General features: G+C 34.0%; 2 protein-coding genes across 2 annotated transcripts; one reads left to right on the top strand and one right to left on the bottom strand.

Moving 5' to 3' along the window:
* The first annotated feature begins 3,537 nt into the window (after positions 1-3,537).
* LOC143636977 (small ribosomal subunit protein uS13c-like) lies at positions 3,538-5,691 on the top strand. The gene is made up of 3 exons (XM_077104447.1): positions 3,538-3,705; positions 3,772-3,996; positions 5,370-5,691. The coding sequence occupies exons 1-3, from the start codon at positions 3,592-3,594 to the stop codon at positions 5,535-5,537; spliced, it is 507 nt and encodes a 168-aa protein (XP_076960562.1). The 5' UTR covers positions 3,538-3,591; the 3' UTR covers positions 5,538-5,691.
* Positions 5,692-6,592: 901 nt separating this feature from the next.
* On the bottom strand, positions 6,593-9,631 carry LOC143637026 (cationic amino acid transporter 1-like). Its single transcript, XM_077104491.1, has 3 exons — positions 9,184-9,631; positions 7,586-8,291; positions 6,593-7,351 (listed from the first exon to the last, which is right to left on the bottom strand). The coding sequence occupies exons 1-3, from the start codon at positions 9,584-9,586 to the stop codon at positions 6,685-6,687; spliced, it is 1,776 nt and encodes a 591-aa protein (XP_076960606.1). The 5' UTR covers positions 9,587-9,631; the 3' UTR covers positions 6,593-6,684.
* Positions 9,632-23,780: the final 14,149 nt, after the last annotated feature.

Below are 23,780 nucleotides of genomic sequence, written 5' to 3'. Positions count from 1 at the left end.
TGCCACGTGCCGCCACGTGGTGCCACGCGTCACAACGCTTGCCACGTGTTGACACGTGGCAAGTCTATACACTGCGTCATCAAGCCTATATCGCGGTACGCGATAGGCTTCTAAGTGACCCATCGCGTATCGCGATAGGATCCAAAAATTGCTATAAACGTGCCCCGAAACCTCGTTTTCCGTGCACGTTACCTCGATTTACGTGCCACTCCCCGACATCCCGAACAAGAATGAAGTATTGTCCGACGCCCCAGTGAATTTCTCGAAGTGCGTGCCAAAAGTGTGGACGTCTCGAAAGGCGTGCCAAGTGTGGAAGGAAGTATTGATCAAGTAAAAGTTGATAAGCGAGCGGCGTCGAAGTGCTGCCCAAGTATCTAGGGCACTTCTAAGCCTAAACAAGGTAGGCATAATGCCCGACCAAAATAATATTAAAATATTATAAAGGCTTAATGCCTAAGTCGGAATTATACTCGATGAATATAAAAGAGAAACGAAAATAACAAAGAAAAGAAAATATATATATATATATAAGTATATATATAGATATATAATTATTCTTTGATATAGAATATATTATTTAAGTATTATGAATATAATTAAATAAAAGAAATACGTTTCTTAAAGAAGAAGAAACGTCGGGTTTTGAAATATAAACTAAAGGTTTATAAAGATTACTTTTTAACTAAAGGTTTTAAAGTAAAAAGAAATAATGAACTAAAGGTTCATCGAGATGATAAGACTAAAGGTCTTAAGCCGGATCGTGTATCCGACTAATGAATGTTATACTCGTACTATAGGTGCGAGATAGCGAAGAAAGACTAACGGACGTTGTTGGAAGCCGATCCCATTGAAAAGGTGAATACGCCCCACTTTTACAAACTTGATTTCAAACAAACAAACGTGTTATGTGTAAAACTTTACATGAGGCTACGTGTCTCTAAAAACATTATAAACAAGAGTATAAGCCAGCCTCAGGCTATGGTATACGTTTGTCTGGATCCTTACATATGTGGAACGTGGTGGGCACATCGCACCACGCTTGGTCACGACCTCCAGCCACGATGGGCCGGACCTAAGTTACGTCCGAGTGGGGAATGACCATGTGTATATTTATGGTACCTAAGTTATGTCATAAACGCTGCGGTGTTTCGCTGAGGTGATCTCAAGCAGAGACTCGAGTTTATAATGATTGTTTTAACTTGATTATTCCTAAGCCAAGATGGGCCGAGACTTATGTGGTCTCGAGGGATGATTAAGTAAAGAAAATATTTTTAACGTCAACATATTCACCAGCATTCGTTGCTGACGTATTTTATTAACATTTTGCAGGTAATCAGGAATAGAGCTTGAAAGACGAAGAAGCTCAAGAATCCGATGGATCGGATAATTTTGTGTAAATATAAAATATGGTGGTTTTGTAAAAACATATAAACAAGTAAACTTAAAACGAGACTTTCGTCTCGTCTTTTGTGTTGTAAATATTTTAATAATGATCCTTTGTTTTTATAAAGTCTTCCGCTTAAACCCGCAACTCTGATTTATTTACAAACATGGTACCAACTATGGTTCACACTCCTAGGCCTAGAATGGGGGTGTGACACACAAATCGGGTTTTTTAAATACCTGGGTTCGGGTATTGAGAAAACCATAGTAATCCAATTTATACCCCTAAAAATACCTTAAAAATACCCCTAAAAAGTGCAAACTTTTAAAAAATCCAATTTATACCCGAAAAAACCTCGGAAAAAAACCCGAAAAAACTCATTACTATGGTTTTCTCATTACTATGGTTTTCTCAAAACCATAGTAATGAGTTTTTTCGGGTTTTTTTCTGAGGTTTTTTCGGGTATAAATTGAATTTTTTTAAAAGTTTGCACTTTTTAGGGGTATTTTTAAGGGTATAAATTGGATTACTATGGTTTTCTCAATACCCGAAGCCGGTTCCATACCCGAACCCGGGTATTTAAAAAACCCAATTTGTGCACCTCTAGTCACGACTAGTTTATAGCAAGATATAGACAAGATGAGTTAACTACCAATAAATTACTCGTATGTTAATGTAAATCTGGTAACTTATCAGAACGAGTTGATTAACAATAAAATACTCGTATTGGGAATATAAACAAGGTAAACTAGTCACGACGAGTTAACTACAAATGAACTACTCGTAAGCGTAATGTTTACCAGATAAACTTATCGAGACGAGTTAGTTACCAACAAAATACTCGTATAATGGATATAAAGTAGTCGTTGAGCTGTATCTACTTGTAAAGACTAGTTGACCAAACAAACTAACCATTCCGGTTAGTGTTTTGTAAAACAAATTAGTTAGATGCATTTGGTAATCAAACTTATCGTCGTGGTTAGTTTGATAAAATACTCGCGACTCTTAATGTTCTATAATCTGCTCGTCGCGACTAAAGAATATCTTATTTATTCGTGTGGCGCTGATTACGAGGGTTTAAACTTATTTAATCTTTACGAGTAGATTATTAGTGAAACTGGTCGTTACGGTTAGTTTATAGACACGTGGCAAGTTTTAATTGGTTATACAAACAACTCGTGAATAATCATAAACTATTCGTCACAACTAGTTTATAATACCTATTTTGGGAATATGTTGAAAATGGCACCTAAAACCTGAAAAACATGATACATAAATACCTATTTTGGGAATTTTCCCTTATATATTTCCAGTTTGTAGTTGCAGAATTATTATTCAGAAAAGCTAGAAGTCTTTTATGAGCATACCTCTTTGTTTTCTCTACATTATTCTTTCACTTTTGTATTGTATCTGTTTTGATTTCCACTTAAACATAGTAGAGTAGTGGTCAAGCCTTATTTTTAGAACATGGATCTTCGAGGCCTATATTAACTAAAGAACAAAAACAAACAAACGTAGACGAACACATTAGAAAAATTCACAAACACAAATGAACAAATGAGACCTCTTGTTATGTTTATTCATTTAACTAAATGAACAAAATTTGTTGTTCGTGTTTGTTCATTTATTAAAGGAACGAATGTAAACAAACTTCCCGCCAAACGGTTCATAAACAGTCCGCCCAATGTTCAATTCATTTACAGCCCTAAAAACACCCAATCAAGCATTTAATTCAAGCAGCGGTGTTCTTCGGGTTAAGTTTTCGGCTTTTCGGGCGGGTTGTTCAGCTTTCGGGTATAAATGTAAAATGAAAAAAATGTATAGATATTTTTATTCAAAAAATATCATTATGCTACGAAACAAATATCATAAAAACTCAAACATCATATGGTGTGATAATGTTCAAAAGTCCTAAAACACACTTTAAAAACATAGTATGTCAAATACGACCCCCCTCCCCCCCATTTAAGGTTCGGGTGTCAGGTTCAGGTTTTTCAGGTATTTTTTAATTCGAGTTTGGGTGACTTTGGGTTGGGTTTGGTATTCGGGTACTACTACTACTCCTAAGTTGAAGTAGTAATTTAAAGGGACCAAACACGTCAATCTCCAAACCTTACCTCCAAGGCATACAGGATAAGATGCATTTGGGTAATCAATCAATCAATCAATCCTAAACAAAACACCATAGCCACAGCCTCCAACCAACGATGGCTCAATCACTAGCAACACCGGTAACACCTTCACTTTCGCTCATATCCACCGGCTTATCACCTTTCAATTCCAAATCCACTCTCTCATTCTCCACTTTCAATCCTCCCAAGGTAACTAACAATAATAATATTATTATAATGAGAATTTTTCTTTTTTTAAATGGAATTGAATTGCAGGTTGGTGGGTTGAGCATACGATGCGCGCGTGTGGGCGGAGTGGAGATACCTAACAACAAGCGAGTTCAGTATTCGCTACAGTACATTCACGGCATAGGCCGTACCAGAGCCCTTGAGATACTCAATGACCTGAAGATGGAGAATAAGATTACCAAAGACTTGACGGAAGACGAGCTTATTGTGCTTCGTGATGAAGTCTCCAAGTACATGATTGAAGGAGACCTTGTATGTTCATACATTCTCATTATTTTTAATTGCATTTCAAATTGGGGTGTAAACGAGCCGGGCACGACTAGGCTTGAGCTTGAGCTTGCAAACGAGACGAGGCTGAGCACAAGCTTGGCTCATTTAACTTACACAAGCTCAAGCTCGGGCTTAGCTCATTTACTATTTAATAATTATTATTTTTTAATATCTTTTTTCAGTTATAACTTTATATATAGCATAATATATATTATTTAATTATTTTTCCATAACTATTTATATTAATTAATAATTATTAAATATAATATAAAAGTCATATAACTGACGGGCTCGTTTCGAGCTTGATAGATAAGTGAAGCTCGGGCTCATTTATTAAAAGAGCTTAGTTTTAGGCTCGGGCTTGTTTAAGCGCAGCTCGATCGAGTTTTTTAATGCTCCAATCTCAACACGCTCGCAATTAGCTCAGCACGTTTGCACAGCTGTTTTTTCAAGCTCGGGTTGGCTTGCTTATTATATATTAATTAATTTATATCCGTTTTTAATTAATGTTATATGTTTGAGAAAAACTGAATCGGGCCGAAGCTTGGCTCGAGTAGTACCTTAAACGAGCAAAAGCTCGACTCGAGCTAGGCTGTGCAGTGTGAAATTAATACATAGAAATCTAAAATAGGTAAGACTTAAAAATACACAAGGCTCCTTAAGGCTCCCTAAATGAACTTTATTTTTGAGGCTCGGCTAGAGCTCGAAAAAGTAGCTTGCGAGCGACTCGGCTCGTTTGCACCCCTACCTATGGCGAATACTGTTTGATTAGTTAAATGTAGTTCTGAAATTATTTGAAGTTAGGAAGTAACTCATTTTAACTAAAAAGTACACTGTAGACTTTTGATGGGTGTAATATCGGTGGTTAAATAACTCTCTTATGTCGCCTTTCAAAAAAATTAAAAAAGCCGTTCAAAAAAATAACTCTCTTATGTAGAGCGGTTAAAGCAATAGGTATATGTAATTGATTCGAATCTCATAGTCAGGCAAAACGTTAGGTATGTTGTTAACAAAACTTTTATAGTTTCCTTTCTGTACATATGTTTTTGTGTTTGTCAAATCTGTTTTCATATTTTGGAAGCTATCGATGAACTGTATAACTAATTGTTTAGAAAGTAATTGTATATATAAGCAAATGTAATATCATATTTTTATCTTCGCATGTTCAAATATTGTAATAAGTAATTGTGGTTAAAAACTTCTTTAATCGTCACGTAAGTTATTAGCCTCTAAAAGGTCATTTAACTTCTTACTTTGCAGTATGTAGTCGGTATGTAGGACAATCTGGTTTGAATAAAACAGAATAATCTTTATGTTGAGGTTGACAGCTGACTTGCTTAGTTTTGACTTTACAGAGGCGATTTAATGCACTTGCAATCAGAAGACTGAAAGAAATTCAGTGCTACCGAGGCATACGCCACATTCAAGGACTGCCTTGTAGAGGACAGCGCACCAAGAACAACTGCAGGACTTTGAAGGGAAAGAAGGTTGCAATTGCTGGCAAAAAGAAGGCTCCTCGTTAGGCCACAACTCTCGGTTTGTGTACTTTTAAATACTCGTGTTTAATGTAGATTAACTATGATCTTGGTCAAAGCTTGACTACATTCTGTGCTTAATGATTCAGTTTTAAAATTGTATCACAACTTGCATGTTAGATATCCATTCAAACTTCACATAGTGTTCATGTATTTGCATTACTCATATCGGTTAGGAGTGTGTAGAAAAATTAAACAGCTGAACCTTAACCGAAATAAGCGTAAAAACCAAACCATTTTGAATCAGATTATTTGGTTTTAATTATTTTATTATCAGACTTTTATGGTTCTGTTATGATTATATGTGTATGTACACATAACCAAATAAGAAACCAACTTTTATATATTTTTATAAACTAGGATATAGCCCGTATAATACACGAATGGTTAAAAAAATACAACAAAAATGTTAAATTTAGTAATATATATAATAACATACCTTATGGATTCATAACATCTAAATAATGATAAATAAAATTTTATAAATCATAAATATTTAAAATTCTCATTTAATGCAACATTTGAAGTTATATCTGTAACCTTGTTAGTAATATTATAAATGGTAATAGTTAGTTGACATCTTAATTGCTATTCTAGTTGAATGATATGTGGAATAATAAATTTGTTTTAATAGTATAGGGAGATTATGTCATAGAAGTTGTCTAATTTTTTCTGTAAGTTAAAATTAATGTTAATATTTTATTTAATATGCAAATAATAGAATCATCTTTTTCTGTAATCGAATTAACTGAACTGTCTATGACCGAAGTTGTTTCCAGCATCAAATAGCGATGAAACGTCTGATCACACCCTCTCAATCTCTTTGATCTAAGCGTAAACTGCTCAATCAATCAATCTCAAATACATTGAGACTGATCCGATGAGGGCTAAGGATCTTATATAAAACATGATATATATACTTCAAACACTGTTATATAATATGAACAAAAACCAAACATAATATTTTTTCTTCCAACTCACATTTTACCCAGTACAATCTGTTTTCACTTTTAACAAGAACCCACTTTTCCCAATCAAATATCCTTGATCAGGACATCATTTAACTAAAAACCAACATTTTGAAACTTCTACTATAAACATAACACACTTTTTAACGTGAAAATATAAAAATAAATTAAGACTCACTATCATCAAGTTTATTCTCAAACCCATTCTTCCCTTGTTCGACCTTGTTCCACTGCTTCTCATCCTCCTTAGCAGTGTCATATGCTGCATGCAGCCCAAACAAGAAGTAATACCCCAACAACAAACATGTCCACCCTGCAAACCTTATAAACGAGTCTCTATCAATCGACCCAAGAAGAAATATGTTGATCGCAATCGATGTTGATGGCAACCATGGAACCAACGGGACCCCCCACAACTTCGGGTCCCTTGCGTGGGGCACAAAAGCCCAGAGGCAAATCGTGGCTCCTAGCCAAGTCGGGACAGTGATGCAGTACCCTATCCAACCGTGCTCAGACAGACCCCAGTACCCGGCTGTGAAACACGAGGAAACAATTATGGTTACTAAGCAAGCAATGAGTTTGTTGCGGTTGGCGTCAGTGGTGACTCCTGACACATAGTAGCGGCGGACGAGGAGGGCTACTGCTACGAGCATGAAGATGAAGAGTGTGGATATAGAGAGGAGGTTCGAGAGGATGTTGAGTTTGGTGAAGAATGCAATAACGGCAGTAGCCATAAGCATGACCACGGTCGCGTTGACTGGTGTCCCGGTTTTGGCGTCCACGATAGCGAACCACGGTGGCATCATGTGGGTTCGGGCAATATGCGTCAGGTACCTAAAACGATATAAGTAGGATCAGAGAATGTGTGTTAAAAATGAAGGAAAATTACCATAATAGCCAATTTGTCAAGTCAGATTGAAATACGTTGTATCACACTGACATGTCGTATTCTGATTGATCAGTAAATTTAGAAAGCAAATCTATTTTGTTAATTAACTCGGTCAAAATGGCTATTTTGATGATCTGTAAAGACTTTCGAGATCAAATATATTAAGTGCTACAACTTACCTAGCTTGACCAACGGCTCCGACTAGGAGTACAGAGGTCATACCCTTTAAAGCTCCGGCAGCCACCACATACTTAGCCCAATCCCACCCAACCACTTCAAACGCCTTCGAGAACGGAGCATTGATATCAATATCCTTATAATATTGCATCAAGCAAAGCGTTACCGCTAAAGCGCAATATAACGTGGTAGTAATAACCATCGAGCCCACTAGCCCGATCGGGATGTCTCTAGCCGGATTCTTAGTCTCCTCAGCCATGGTTGAAACCGCATCAAACCCGACATACGCAAAAAACAGCACTGCCGAGGCCTTGAACACGCCCCGAGCCCCCTTAGGATCAAAGTCCCTATAATTCTTTGTGTCCGCATTGATAAGACCACACACTATGATAAACAATATCACAATAATGTGCACAAAAGACGCGATATAATTGAGTCGCGACGAGCCTTTGGTGCTAAGGACTGCAATGACACAAATGATGACTATGACGCCAACTGCAATGGGGTCTAAGTGGTTGTAGTCCTCTTTGAGCCCGTGGGCCACGATGCGGAAGTCATCGGGCTCGTGGTTGCAAAGGGTGGCAAAGTAGGAGGTCCATGATCGGGCCACCGCAGCCCCGCCTATGACGTACTCTAGGAGGATGTTTCCCGCGGCTATGAATGCCACAAAGTCACCTAGCTCAACCCTCAAATAAGCAAAGGACCCACCTGATGAAAATTACGTAATTAATTCCCATAATTATGTCAATAATTAAGATTAAGACAGATATTATTATTTATTAAGTAAAACGTAAGCTAGTTAAAGAAAGATATTATAACGAGTTAATTAAATTGAATTGGAGAAGTAAATGATATTAATTGTGGAGTGGCCCATGGTTGACTATCTTAATATTGTGGGTGGCAATCAATCGTCCACATGGGTCCGTTGACTCAAAGTCTAGATGCAAACACACTCCACACAACCAAGTGTCAATGTTTTTAGCCGGTTTTTAAGACTAAAGTATGAATCTAATCATCTTGCAAGTGCAAGGTATGAGGATTTTAGCTAAAAAGAATTTGTTAAATAAAAAAAATATGAATCTGGTCATTCGTCGGCCGGATACAAGATATCTGGCATTGTCTTCTAATCTAGCCGGCCAAATAATAATATTTATTACAAAATTTGTTAAAAAAAATAGTGGTTACTATACCAATGATTTAAATTTTATTATCTAAAAACTTTCAAAAACCAAATACATATATAGAATTAGATATCTTCTAATCATACTTGAATACAAATATTAATTAAATTCAAACTATATTTATCTAGGTTGTTCTTTAATATTAGAATGAGTTTGATTACGACTCAAAGTCGGTTGGCCCAACTCGTCAAACCGTTTCGGTAATTCCCAACATTAGGTCATCGTTAAATACTATATGACAGTCATAATGTTCTCTTGCACTAATCGCTAAGTAATAATTAAACTATATCCAGCAAGATATATTTTATTATCTCCTTTTGGTAACAAAATATATATAACATGAATTTTAATTTTAATGTTAATTTTAATTTTCAAATCACAACCAATATTTAACAAAGTAAGAGAGTTTTAGGATATACCCGCGACTGGAATCTCAACAGCAAACTCCGTATAACAAAACACGGACATAAGAGCGGAGGCACCCGAAACCACATAAGACAACACAACCGCGGGACCCGCGGTTTCTCGAGCTTCAAGTCCCGTAAGCACAAAAATCCCCGCACCAATAACCGCACCCATACCAAACCACATAAGATCCCACCACGTCAAAGTCTTCTTCATCTGAGTCTGGCTTCTCGCCTTCACATCAAGCTCCGCCTGATCACCCGAACGCGTAAGAATTCTGTCGATCAAGCGGTGCGGAGTCTGCCGTAACGCCGCGGTGTAGTTTTGCCATGATTTGAATGACTCTTCAGGTAAGAAGTCACCCTTTTGGTATGAACAACCTCTTCTTCGGATGGATGAGTCTTTTTCTTGATTCATTGTGTATTATTTTCGGTTATTCATACATACACACACTATGAATGAATGAATATTATAGGTTTGACGTTGTAGTTTACTTCGGCTGATTTAAGGTAAGGACGAAATGAAACGGACGAAAAAGATACTTTGTTGGATTGGTTTAATGTTAACATGCATATGAATATATTTATTTATATTGTTTGTCACACACAATAAATGGTGATATATTATTATTAAAAAAAATCATGTACAGATTACAGCCACATGACAGCTTATCAACGTCACATTCTTAGAAGTTTTTGTCAGTTATTTAAAAGAATGTTGTTTATAAATGTAAATTAAAGATGGTATATATATTCGGAACGTTTGTTACCAATATTATTGGATGAGTTTAATGTATTAAATGATTAATGATTATTGATTTAATGGTTTTTAATTACGTTATACTATTGGGTGTCATAAGTAATTTTTCTTACAATTCACCAATTTTGGCTAGGATTCATTTTGTTCTTGTATCTCGATGTAGAAAGCTTGAATATACACGATTATAGTTTAATATACTCCCCACACCATAATATTCTCTTCACGCCACAATGAATGATAAGTGGTAGTACAACTATGTTGAAAACCCATGTATTATACAAATTGAATAAAAGGTATTTACTATATGGTAATCACATTCACACGACAGTGAATGTCAAGTAGTTGTGTCCAAGTTCTTTTATTATGAACTTGGTTGGAAACACAAGGCAATATGTAATATGCATAGTAACATGACAGCGTATGTCAAGTGGTTGTACGCCCAAGTTCTTTTGTTATGAACTAGGTTGGAAAATCATATATTACACGAGTTAAGTATAAAGATTATTATAAGATATGATTGAATTTACGTATAACTAATTGAACACTTTAAACATACAACAATAATATTGAAATTGATAGTGATAATTTATAAATTTTGCATGTAGTAACTTATACATTATGAAGTAGATGAAATGTGAAATAAGATAAGCGGGGAAAAGTATGTTGGACTTATTGGATTGTGATACGTTTTAGTTGATATTTATTAGATGCCAACTTAGAATTTAGTGTACTACATGGTTGAACTTTAGACTTGAAATAACTGATACTTTTCTAAAACATTGTGTTTAGATTTGAATCAAATAAATACATTTTCAAAATTTCCATTTAAACTCGGATCAAAGTGACACTTTTGTCATATATGATGCTTGGTAATGTTCGCAATGTTTTTAAGTAATTGCTAATGGGTATTTTCAATTACAAATTGACAGTTTTTTGAAAAGGAAAATGTAAATTAAAGCAATTTTAGTAGGGATCAAATGTTAGTCGTAACGATATTTAAATCTAGAATATGTGATACATGCCATGTCATTGTAGGACTAGCCTACTTAATAGAGGTGTAAGCCTTTTATATGAGAGATTTCAATGACTTCAATTTCAAACAAAAAGAAAGAAAATTATGTAACTTCAATAACACTTGTCGTAAAAAATATAGTCTTTGATACATTTGAATGGTTAAAGTATTAATTGAGTTGTTGACTTTTACCACGAGATGACAATTAAATATGGCATGTTTGTAAGATAGAGCGTAGTGAGTTCGTTATGTGAAATTATATATATACTGAAGTATGAAAATAATATGATCGTTTAAAAATTATGAAAGAAAGTTGGTTTAAAAATGTATCTAAGAAATATATGGTAAAGATGAGGGGGTGTAGGTATAAATAATCTTTAAATAACTATAACTTTGGTAAAGAAGAAGGAACAAAATTATAAGTATTTTTTAATAGATTTAGAATTGGAGAACTAATTGAGATTTGAGAATGCTCTAGGTAATTTTTATATACCCAAAAGTGATTAAAGTATAGGACATAAAAACACATTTTTTATTTGTATTCCTTACCCTAGGACTAGATGTTGTCCCATAAGCTCTAAGTATTATAACACTTAAATTTGTATATCCTTAAAATGCTCTTATAAAATGCATTACATAGCAGAATAGATTAGATAATAAGGTGGAGTCGCTTCAAAATTAGTATTGTTCATGGTACTAATTCTGTTTGTGATATAAGCACATATCACTCGTTTGTGCGTGTTGTGTAACATTTCGTGTATGGAAAAATATTTTGATGTTTATAAATTGTATATTAGCATCTGAGTCAGATGAGTAACCATACGTGTACATATTAATTATTACACACCAACATTAATATTGCTCTATATGAGTCTAAGGCGACTCAACACGGATCTCATAGTTTGTCTATCTCTATTTCTTCTTAAACATTATTGCATAAAAGTAACAAATATCTACATTTGAAGACTGATCATATGTCGAACGACGAACGCTATATTGCCGATTGTGAGAACCTATCCAATGCATAATGGTTGGTATGGACTATGGAGCTTATATCGCCATGCTCTTAGAGATAATATTATAGATCTTATGTTCCGTGAATCATGTAAACATGACTGTAGAAACATGAAATGAATCTGACCTGATCCATAACGATGTTCCCGGGTCTTCGAGATGAACGAACCGCGACTCGATCTTCTTCTCCGGTAGCTTGAGATCTGCAATGATTTTTGGGGGTGTGGAGGTGACTGCTAAGAAATCTCGAGGATCTCTTGTTTACAGACAGGGGCGGATCTATAGTGAAAACGGGTGGTTCCGAGGAACCACCCGAGTTTTAAAATAATAGTGTATTTATATATAGAAAATAATAAAGGAACCACCTTATAAATTAGAAAGGAACCACCTTACAAACATTTGAAGCCTTTGTCTAGCTGGAAACCTATTGGTTTTGTAACCCGGAGGTCACAGGTTCAATTCTGGTTTTTGAAACATTTTTTTTTACTTAGTTAGGGTTTTATAATAAACACAACCAGTGACCAGTCCACAAAACACCACACAGCGCCTCCCCAGTCTCGTCGTTTAATGGAACGTCTGATGTTCTTAGTTTAGAAGCAAATCGGAGAAGTGGTGCTTGATGCGACGGTGGCGAACGGTTAGGGATGGTGGTGCTAGATTCGATTGTGGCAGGTGGTTAAGGTTGGGTGATGGTTGAGGAAGGGTGATGGCAGGTGATGGTGTTAGTGAAGGTACAGAAACAGAAGAAGAAGAAGAAGAAGTTGTTGCAGGGTAGGCAAAAAGACAAAACTACCCTCACATGCTTCTCACGTGATGGGATTTAACAGAGTTTTTCTAACCCAGTTAGCGTAAAGGACATAACTTGTAGGAAAAAAAAGTTTAAAGTACACCGCCTGCAAGGAAACTTAGAAAAGGACACGAACCGTAATTCGTCTTATTTTAAAGGACAAAATTTGTAATTCTGTCTTTATATATAGAAAATAATAAAGGAACCACCTTATAAATTAGAAAGGAACCACCTTACAAACATTTGAAGCCTTTGTCTAGCTGGAAACCTATTGGTTTTGTAACCCGGAGGTCACAGGTTCAATTCTGGTTTTTGAAACATTTTTTTTTACTTAGTTAGGGTTTTATAATAAACACAACCAGTGACCAGTCCACAAAACACCACACAGCGCCTCCCCAGTCTCGTCGTTTAACCGCCGCAGATCTTCTCCGTGATTCCAATTTATCAAACTATTACTTCTCAAAGCCACCACCATCAGATGACTTCGAAGCTGACTTCCAGGGATTCAAAGACCGAATTCAGGATAACAATAAGCCTAAGCCTTTTGTTTTCTCAGCCAACAATAACTCATCTGGTAATTCACTTTTTTTTTCATTAATAGTTTAAGGAATTTGTTATAGGTAAATTACAAGTCGTGAACTTGAAGCTTCTAGATCTGACTTATCAAACTAGATTGATGACATAGAAACTAGTCTGTTCTTTCTTGTTATGAATTGCGTATTCGTAATAATATATATATATATATATATATATATATGTTGAAATTTAAAACTTTTTGAATACCAAAACTAAGTCATTTGAAAATTAATTGATCTTTAAGTTGTTTATTTGTCCCCAGCCCCTGACCCTCTTCAGCCCCTGACTGCCGGCAGCCTCACTCCGTCAGCCACTCGTCCTCGTCACTCCGACCATCGTGGAACATCGGCAACCTCACTCTGTCAGCCACTCAGCCGTCCCGTCCTCTTGCCACTGCCTACTCTTACTCGAATCCTCTAATCCTCCCACTTTGAAGGTAAGTTTACATTCACAATCCATTGTTAAATGTTAATTGTTCTTGACTTCTTGTAAAATGTTAATTGCTCTTGGTTGTTAAGTTATTTGTTAAATTTAGTTTTAGTTTCTTAGATTGTTGGTTTTAATTTGTTAGTTTTTAATTTCTAATGACGGTGTCTCTTTTATTATTTTATCGTATTTTTATTATGTAATGAACTTTCTCGAACCATCGAACCGACCCGAACCTTAAACCGACCCGGATTTTTTTATGCCCGACTCCATGAAATAAAAACGTCTAAAAGTAGTGCACCACCCGGAAAAAAATCCTGGATCCGCCACTAATTTTATGTTATATTATATACGATGGTGGTGTTGAATGAAATATGTGGTGGGACTTTTAGAGTAAAGGGTGTGGTGTTGATAGCTTCTCACAAGTCACAAGTGATCATCTTTGATTATTTTGTACGTTTATTTTTATTTCCAAGAAAATAATAATAAACAAATATGGAAGATCCAGAAAATAAGCTGTAAAACAAGACTTCACCAAATTTCTATTTTAAGTAAGGTATTTATTAAGGAAACATAATGCGGAGTGTGAATTGACTGAAGGTAAATTATTTTTATACTTTTGGAAAATATGATTTATGGTGTAATTTAAAGCAAACATGGTCGGTCCCGAGAATTTGGAGAATCCTGGGATCTAGGACGAGTGAAAAAGCTGTCTCATAAATTATAAACTTAATAGCTGTTATATAGTTTAAATAATTGTGATGACAGTAAACAAAACATAACTATGGTAATAAAATGATTAATTTTAAATAGTTACATGGATCATGAGGCTATTTTAGCGTTTTTGAAAGCAAAGTTGTTGATTAACTTTTTTATAATTCATATTCTCAAAGATTACGTTATCTGTTATGTGATAAATAATTTGACACTGTTACCGATTTAGTTGCATTTTCAAAGTCCAGTTTGAAGCAAACCAAATAATAATAATACTAAGCAAGTTACTAAAAGAGACCATATAAAACACAAAGGAAATTATATTTATTTATATATATACAATTTGCAACTTTCTATTGCATGCATTATGGGTTGTAGAGTGTTTCAACCCTTCGTCTCCGTCACCACAATGACTATCACCGCTGAAATAGTTTTCAGCCACTAGGTATTTGCTGATGAATTTTTTTTTTATGTTGTCATTGATTCACTTGATTCCATTAGAAAATTGAAGTATATGTGGATCAGAATTTGATGTTATAATTCAATATTAGGAAAATTTGGGTCAAATTATTTTACAAATGAAAACAAAAATAAGAAAGATGATAAAGATTTGTAGCCATATAAGAAACCCCTCAAAAAAAAATCATAACTCAAAATTTAATAAAAAAACGAAAAAAATAAAAACACAAAAATGTTTCTACCATCTTTCTCGTTCTAAAAAAAAGCATAATGGTAAGTGAAAAAAGTCATTTTGTTTTTTTTTGTTTATCATTGTGTTTTGAGTTTATTTTCATCATTGATTATTTATTTTTTCTTGACATTGTGTCTTTAATTCTTTATATTGTGTTATATTACTCAGCATTGTGCTATATTTTATTCGACATTATTTTGCGATCTATTGTGTCTTTTTTAGTTATAATTGTGTATTTTGTTCATTTTCGTCATTGTGTCTTTGAGCTCAGCATTGTTTCTTTTCGTTAATTTTTTTGTATTTAAAAAAAATAACGGGAATGATGGCGGAAACATTTTAGTTTTTTTTTTAATTTTTTCGATTTTTATTTATATTTTGAGTTATAATTTTTTTATTATTTTTGGATGATCATAATTTCTCATACATTTTATTTTTGTCCCCTTTTGTATTTTAACTTTACCCTAAATATTAATGTATCATGTTTAATTTAAGTTTTTGTTTACTTGATATCTTCTGTTTTTGTTTGATTGGTTAAATTGATAGGAATGCATATGGATTATGTTAAAACAATGGTGGTTGGAAGAGGTATACATACATACATACCACAATAAGAAAATTAAAAAACACACAAAACCAATAGTCGATTGGTATTGGTGTGCAGCCAGTGCCTAGGGTTTCGGAGGCGATAGTGATGTAGTGGTGTTTCTCCTCTCAAACAAATTAAGCTTTAAAGACCCAAGCTCCTTTTTTTCTTTTCTTTACAAAGAAAAGTTGTTTTTTGTGGCATGTTCTTCATTGATTTTGTTTTATTAAACTCCCAAGTATCTATCTAATTAAGCCTTCTGTTTGGGGAATTTAGAGGCAACACAAATTTCTTCTTATGGTAGTGACACATTGCTGCAGGCAGCTACCGTGATATTTTTGGTTGTTTGTTTTGGAGATGTTTTGAAAAGGCATCAATAAAGGTATCGTCATTTTTGAATTTTCTTTCTTCAGTTCCGCTGGATTTGGGCCCGTTCTGGTGATTGATTACGGTTAAAAACGACACCATCGATTACAAATTAGTTGCCTTGCGTTTTCGAAATAACGAGAACGACAACTACAATTACGAGTGGGTCAAAGAATCATATAAATTTTGCGAGCTTAATCAGGTTCGGGTATGTCGGATTTTGCTTAGCGAGTTGGGGTAGTTCAAGTGTTGTGTACTCACGTTTCGTGTGACTTTGGCTCAGACTCACTAATTGGTCCTTTAAGCGTGTCTCATGTTTATAATCGCTAATATTTGAAGCTGATATGGTTTTGATTATTTTAAATGATTGAATTTATATTTCTTCTTTATGCTATGATGATGGTTTGAAACCGAGCTGCGCACACCAAATGCTCCTCAATTTTGACTAGATAAGTAGACAAAACACTAAAACACTATAATCACTGTACAACTTGTCTTCTGTCAGCATTGTTGTCGTTGACTGAAAACCGTAGGTAACAGTGGTCTTAACACACACACAATCATTATTCCTTACATTGTGTGTATAACTTGGCTGTACTTCGTGGACTGTATGTTGTACATTTTGTGTGTGCTTAAAAGTATTACATGTGTTGTTGCTTTGATGGCGGTGGGTCGGTGGCTGCTGGTTTTGTTATGTTGTTTGCTGCTTAAATCTTCAATGATTTAATGGTTGTGGTTTTTCTGTTGGTTGTTCACGGGGGTGTGATTTTCGGCTGTGCTTGTGGCAATGACAGTGGTTTTTTTCGTCTAGGCTATGATGACTCTCAGATATTTGGCATGGCAACCTATGTTGCAGCCGTAGTAGAGATCTGAGCCATGAGTAGGCTTAACGAGAAACCTGGCAGGCTCCGTTTACTCTTAAGAAATTGCTTGAGTTGTTCTGAGCATCCGTGGCTCCTGGTCGAGTAATCGCACCTCTTATTTCAGCATTCTTTCTGTTTATTAGCCGTACTCCTGATGAGCAGGTAAGCCTTATTGGGAAGGAAGGTTAAAACATGTCAGTTTGCATTGACCTGAAAAATACTTTGTTTTATATAAAAAATTTTCGCATTAGTTATGATTAAATCTTTTCGGTTCTGTTCAGGTGATCTCTGATGAAATATAGATGGACATAATATTCACCAGTTGTGCACACGAGCTTTGCATGTCTATCATATGGAAACGTACCCCAACAGTCGACGACTTCTCTAAGGTATTAACTTGCATAAATGATTTGGTTTTCGTTAAATATACTAAAAAGGCGCATTCATTATATAATGTGGCATCATCAGGGGCAGACCTACGTACTAACATACGGGTTCACGGGAACCCACTGAGTTTCGAGTTTTTAGTAGAGTGTATATGTAAATAATACTGAGTGAACCCATAAATAAATGTGAAGTGAACTCATACAACAAAGTACCGCATAGCTTCAGCAGTTTAGCCTCTATATTTGAATCAGTAAGTCGCGGTTTCGAGTCTTGTGAGACCCGATTTTCTGTATATTTTTTATTCCTTTCTTTTGAACTTTATTTATGTTTAGAAAACAAGCCAATCCCTACCCAGGTTAGGGTTTAGAAATTAGAACTAGCAAGACAAAACACCCTTTTTACTTCAAGCTGCCAACACAGAATGCTTTCAGCAAACCAATAATGAACCATTGTCTTTTTTTTTTTCTTTTTGACAACTTAATATTGTTCTGTTTACATAATTGCATTACAACCAATTTGTTTTCAATACATTAAGTTGCTTTTGTTTAGCTATTTGTTTTGTCATGGATTCCACATTTGATGGTGTATTAATTTAAATGGAATTTGTTTCTGGTTTGTTACTTTGTATGTGTAGTGTGCATATGTTTTTGTATGACCTATAAAATGAAGTTTATTGCAGCTCATATCACATGTAAGCACCAAGCAGTAAGCACGAACTTTATATTGCATCATTTTACCTTTGTTACAATTGCAACTCAACTGAACTTCATAAGAGATTTGGATCCACTTGTCTGTTACCTGCATTTTGTGCATCATTTAGTACTATATAAGTTTAATGATGTTAACAAGTTAAAAGTATGTGTGGTTGTAATTAGTTGTTAATGAAAGAAAACAAGTTTTACCTTCTAAGATGAAGTGTAAATGCACTGCATTTTTTGGTTTTCAGGTGTTAGTTTGTTTTAAGAGCCTCTCCCATGTCATATGTGGTGAGAGCAACAGGTTAGCAAGTTTGGTGAATATCAAGTCATATAATTTGTTGTCATTTAGGTCTTCATTTGACAATTTGTTTTCTTTAATCAATTTTTGTATTTTATTCGTCTGGTCTTCTTTATATAAACATATCCAAAATGTTCCTCCAACCCGACCCGACTCGAAAAGTTTAATATCTGGTTGTGAAATATACGATAACCGAAAAAAGGTGAACCCATAGGAAAAAAATCCTAGATCCGCCACTGTTTACAGACACAAAAATGGTTATGGTGATGGCTCTTATTCAGAAACAACAACCCTTAATAAGGAGGTGGAGACCTCCTTATATAGGGAGCCTCATGGCCACCATCATGGTACCCTAATGGGCCTAGCCCAATTAGGGTTACCTCCACAAAACCCCCTCATCCCAATAATATTGTATTAGTCCATATAATAAAATAAGCCAGACATGATAAATTAAAGTCGTAAGCCGGGTTTAGTATCATACCCCTACAATGACAAAGAGATGATTTTTAAGTCCTTAAGCCATGCATTTGAATACTATGCTACGAGTGGATGTTCACCGCACGAAAAGGCGCATAATACATGAAGATGGAATGAAAATATTAATGTTTCTTTTTTACTTAAAATATGGACATAAACCATTGAAAAAAGTTGTCTCGTTAAAGGCTAGAGAACATAGCAAGTAACTTTAGAGCAACAAACATTTTGTAAATGACCTCTTATACCAATTAATATTTTCTGTTTTGTTCACTAAAAGTTTACATATTTGTTTTTTATTTTCTGGATAGAGATTTTTCAGAAAGTAAACCATCATAGTATTAGTGTCACTTTATCATAATTCATGGTGAAGTTCTTCACTCATCCACAGACATTGCAATCCAAAACGCGTTGATGATATTTTAGTTATGACATTCCTTGTGTCTGTGTATCTCTAATATGGACAAAACATGGCATAACAATGTGGGTTTGTTTAAGGTGTTACAAGCACTCCTCCTTCCGTTGGGATTCATGGTCATTGATCACATCCTTTGAAGAAAGAGACATTGTATCGATGATCCTATCGTAATATCAGGCCTCTCATGTCAACCAAACGTCCGCTTTACCTACCAGAATTTCAAGGATTCGATTGTTTCTGGTTGCTCGATTGTAAAGTGTTGGATCTGGAAGCCCAAAATACAACATATATTACTTTGAGGTCACACACTATAAAGTATAAACAACATTAGCCAAATATGCGTTTAATGTGATTAAACGGTAAACCATGCCAAGACTAGTTATAAATATATTTATTATTTGGTGAAATAATAAATAAAATGATATGAATTACTAATCGTTATAACTTTTGCAAATAATCTTATAATTAACCCTATGTGAATTAATCTAGAATGTAAGTAACTTATCTAGATCAGACTAACGCCAAGTTCACTGCCCTTCCAACTAACTAGTTCACTTCTAGTTGTTATTGAATGAAATTAATCAAAATTATATAAAAGTAGGTAAAAACATGGACTTTCAGGGTATAATAAACATGTACTCCCTCCGTCCCATTATAAGTGTCATACTTTGATTTTTCAAGTCTTTCTTGTTTAACTTTGACTGACAATATTTTTGTTTGTGTTATATAATACTTGATGTAAAATATATGAATGGATTGGGGTTTAAATGTATTTTACATTGATATAATTTTCATCAAGTATTATATGACACGAACAAAAATATTTACGGTCATGTTTGCAAAAGAAAGACTTAAAAAGTCAAACTAGGACACTTATAATGGGACGGAGGGAGTATAATTTTAAACATATAACACTAATTAAATCAGTGTTCCCTTTTTTCGTTTTTATTTATTACATCCATCTTTCAAAAAAAATATACAATGAAATCGAATTCCAACCAACATCAACATCCATTCGTTACGCATTCTAAGCAACTTACGACATGTAGCTCGATTATATCTTGGGCTTTTAGTTTTGTGTCCCAGTTAAAACACTTTTGACTATGATACCCTCATGTTTAGATTATGTTAATTTGTTTTGAATTTTAAAACATGTGACCGTGTATGAACTACAATCAAAGGCATGACCACCTCGTATTACACAAATTTTCTATTTCGTATGAGAAGCACTTAATATGTGTGTTAATATAAGTATGACACTCGACTGTAATTTTACATTTAATTATTATTAAACAATACGGTAAAAGGTTTATTGAAAATATATGGAGATGATTTTGATTGAGACTTTTTTTCTGAGATTTCTAATATAATCTATAGTTGAATTTAATAGTATATCTACATTGAGATATAATTGGATTGATGGTCAATTATTTTACTACAACTTGCAAAACACAAAATATAAAATAAAATATTGTAGTATATATAATCAAGATGTCAAATCATTTTAATTCGTCACGCAAACGCACTCTAACATTGACTGCCTCATTTAGAAATATTGTAACGGTTTTCAAAGGTACGATTGCCAAAAGGACATCTATCATTCAACACATATAATATTACGCGGGTAAAGTAATTGTCATTTGTCAACATGAGGATGTATCTTCTTAGGTTGTCGAAAGTCTTGAGTCTTGAAATGAATAAATTTGTAGTATTGTTAAAACCATGGATATTAAATAATAGTTATAAGTGCACATAGAGTGGGAGCCATAGAGAGCTGAGGAGAAAAAAGGTTTTTCACCGAAGTTCGTGAAGTGTATCTTAGTTTCCGTAGATAGTTGAAGAGAAACAAGAAAAAGTTGGAAAAATTGAAAGAAAATGGGTCCGGAAGAATCGGTTATGACACTCCTATTTTTAAGGTAAAATGGGAAAGGCCGAAAAGGGCGTCGTGTGCTCTAATTATATGTGGAAAGTAATTACAAACTATGACAATAAAAGCAAAGATATATAAGTTAACTAGCTTTTAAACCCGTGTATTACATGAGTTTGTCTAATGATTGAAATTTAGTTATTTAATTATAGACTATTTAGGGATTTCTTTTGAATTTGTAGATTAATTTTAATATTATCATATACATTTCAAATGTTATATATTTAAATTTTACATTTTTCTATGATTGAAATATTGTTTAAGATGGCATAAAATGAAATTTTGATGATTACCTAAACATATCAAAGATGTTTTATATGATCAATACGAATGTAACTTAAATAGTGTTTTATAAATTGTAAGATTATAAATATTGTACTTAGTCAACGAAATTTTATGTACACATATAATTAAATATATATTAAAAACGTCAGTAGCTAACTATTACACGATTATAGTTCGTAAATCAATATTTAACTAATTTAATAATTCATTGTTAAACTTGTTACATATATTCAATAGTTTATATGTTTTTTTAAAAAAATCTTGGTCAAATTTTATATATCTAATAGTAACATTAGATGTAATGGGTTAGTAAATGTTAGTGTAATTTAAATTACATTGGATACTTTTTTTTTCATATGAGTTACAACTAACGGGTCATACCAATTAACTCATAAACCATAGATAGCATGAATTAAGGAGATTAGAGATTAGAAAAGATTAGGAAAATTGGAGTTTGGATTAAATGTGGTTAGGAAACATCATCCTTATTTTTTATTTATTAGTATAGATAAATTATGCAATTTGATCATATGGTTTCAAAACGGTAATATAATAAAATGACAATCATATCACAAGCAGGCATGTGATTTAAGAAAGAAAACACCGTTTGTGGTCTAGTGTCAAAAATGTTTGGATTTTGTAATGGATATTCAAGTTTGATCTTTATTTGTATCACTTTTAGTAAATTATGGTAATTAAATATTTGAGCTAGGCCTTGTGAGTTGTGAGGTTGTTAGTTTGAATCTTGAGCTCACCTGGGTTTTCGTCACACCGTGTTATACTAGAGAGTTATGCTATTGTGGCGGCAAACAATATGGTTTCCATGAGAAAGCCCAAACCAAACTCTAAAGCTAACGTAGACTCGGTTAAGACAATGTAATATGACCAGAGTAGGACAATATGATTTACCAGTTTCAAGATTGAGGTGGCTACAAAATAGTTTCTAAAACAAGTGAGTTAAGAAAGGGGAAAAAACATTTTTATGAAAAAGAAATGAATAGGAAATTAGGAATAAAAGTTTTGGTTAGGGGTGAGCAAAAAACGGTTCGGAACCGTCAGAACCGAGGAACCGAAACCGAACCGGTGCCTCAGAACCGCTAATGTGTGTATCGGTTCGGTTCTCGGTTCTATGAATTTGCATTATACGGTTCCCGTTTCGGTTCCGGGTAAAACCGGCGGTTCTAGACTTGGAACCGAAGAACCGGAATATTCAAAACGTTTTAAATAAATTTACCAATCCCCATTTTTTATAGAGTAACTTATTAACCGGCATCCATTCAATCATTTTTTTAATTCAAATCTTCTTTCTTTACGTTCAAGAACTCGCAATCATGATCAATTTTGATTTAAGCTATCAACGTAATTTAATATAAAATGACATGATCTTCCATTAATCTATCGTTGCTAATGATTTATTTAACTTCAACACTTAGGTTTTAATAAAAAGTATAACCGGTGTTAATGTTGTAATCTAAATTAGTTTTACCGTTAAAGAATATATACAATTGTATAAACTTATTTTGCAACTTGCAAAGTTTGCATAACTCATTTGATAAATAAATGATCGAACCGGTTCTAGCCAGAACCGATTAGCGAGAACCGGCTTTAGCGGTTCTGGAACCGAACCGGTTTACTATAATAGGTTCCGGTTCCGGTTCTATTTTTCACTCATTTTCAGTTTTGGTTCGGTTCCAGTTCGGTTCTCGCGGCTCTGAACCGTTGCACGGCCCAAGTTTTGGTACGTGTAAATAAATAAATAAATGGATAAACTAGGAAGAAATGTTTAGGGTTGAATTTAGTAAAATAAAATAATAATAAAGATGATAAAATTACTTAAAGCAACATTTAATTATAAAAGTCAAGTCAACTTTTGAACAGCTAGTTTCGATACTCCGGATGCCGGCGGTCGTAGTATTTGGACTCAAAAGATACTCATTCATATATAACCACTTTCACACATAATGTTTTATATGAATACCTTAAAATTATAGTAACTATTAAGGGATTCAAAGAGAATTATTTAAGAATTGAGAACCAACTAAACCCATTTTGAACCACTCATTCTCTTCAAGCAAACATGCAAGCATTTTTCTATTTTTATTTTTAATTTTTACAAAAGCAAACTTTTTCGTAGACTTTTCGTTTTTGAAAATTTGTACATTTGTGTAAGAAAAGTCTTTCTATCATTATCAAGATAAACTTAAATCAATTTTGCATTGCAAAAAAAGGTCTTTTATCCCATAATCAAGATGTTAAGAATCGATAATATTATGATCGTATCACATGATCCGTTGGTGCAGTTTCACCATCGTGTCTTTTCGACTTTTTTTTAA

Source organism: Bidens hawaiensis, unplaced genomic scaffold, assembly GCF_021521415.1.
Source record: "Bidens hawaiensis isolate Kalapana, Puna unplaced genomic scaffold, B.hawaiensis_p1.1 tig00008096_1, whole genome shotgun sequence".
NCBI lineage: Eukaryota > Viridiplantae > Streptophyta > Magnoliopsida > Asterales > Asteraceae > Bidens > Bidens hawaiensis.
Note: the sequence above shows the minus strand (reverse complement) of the source record. Positions and strands in the feature narration are given on the sequence as shown.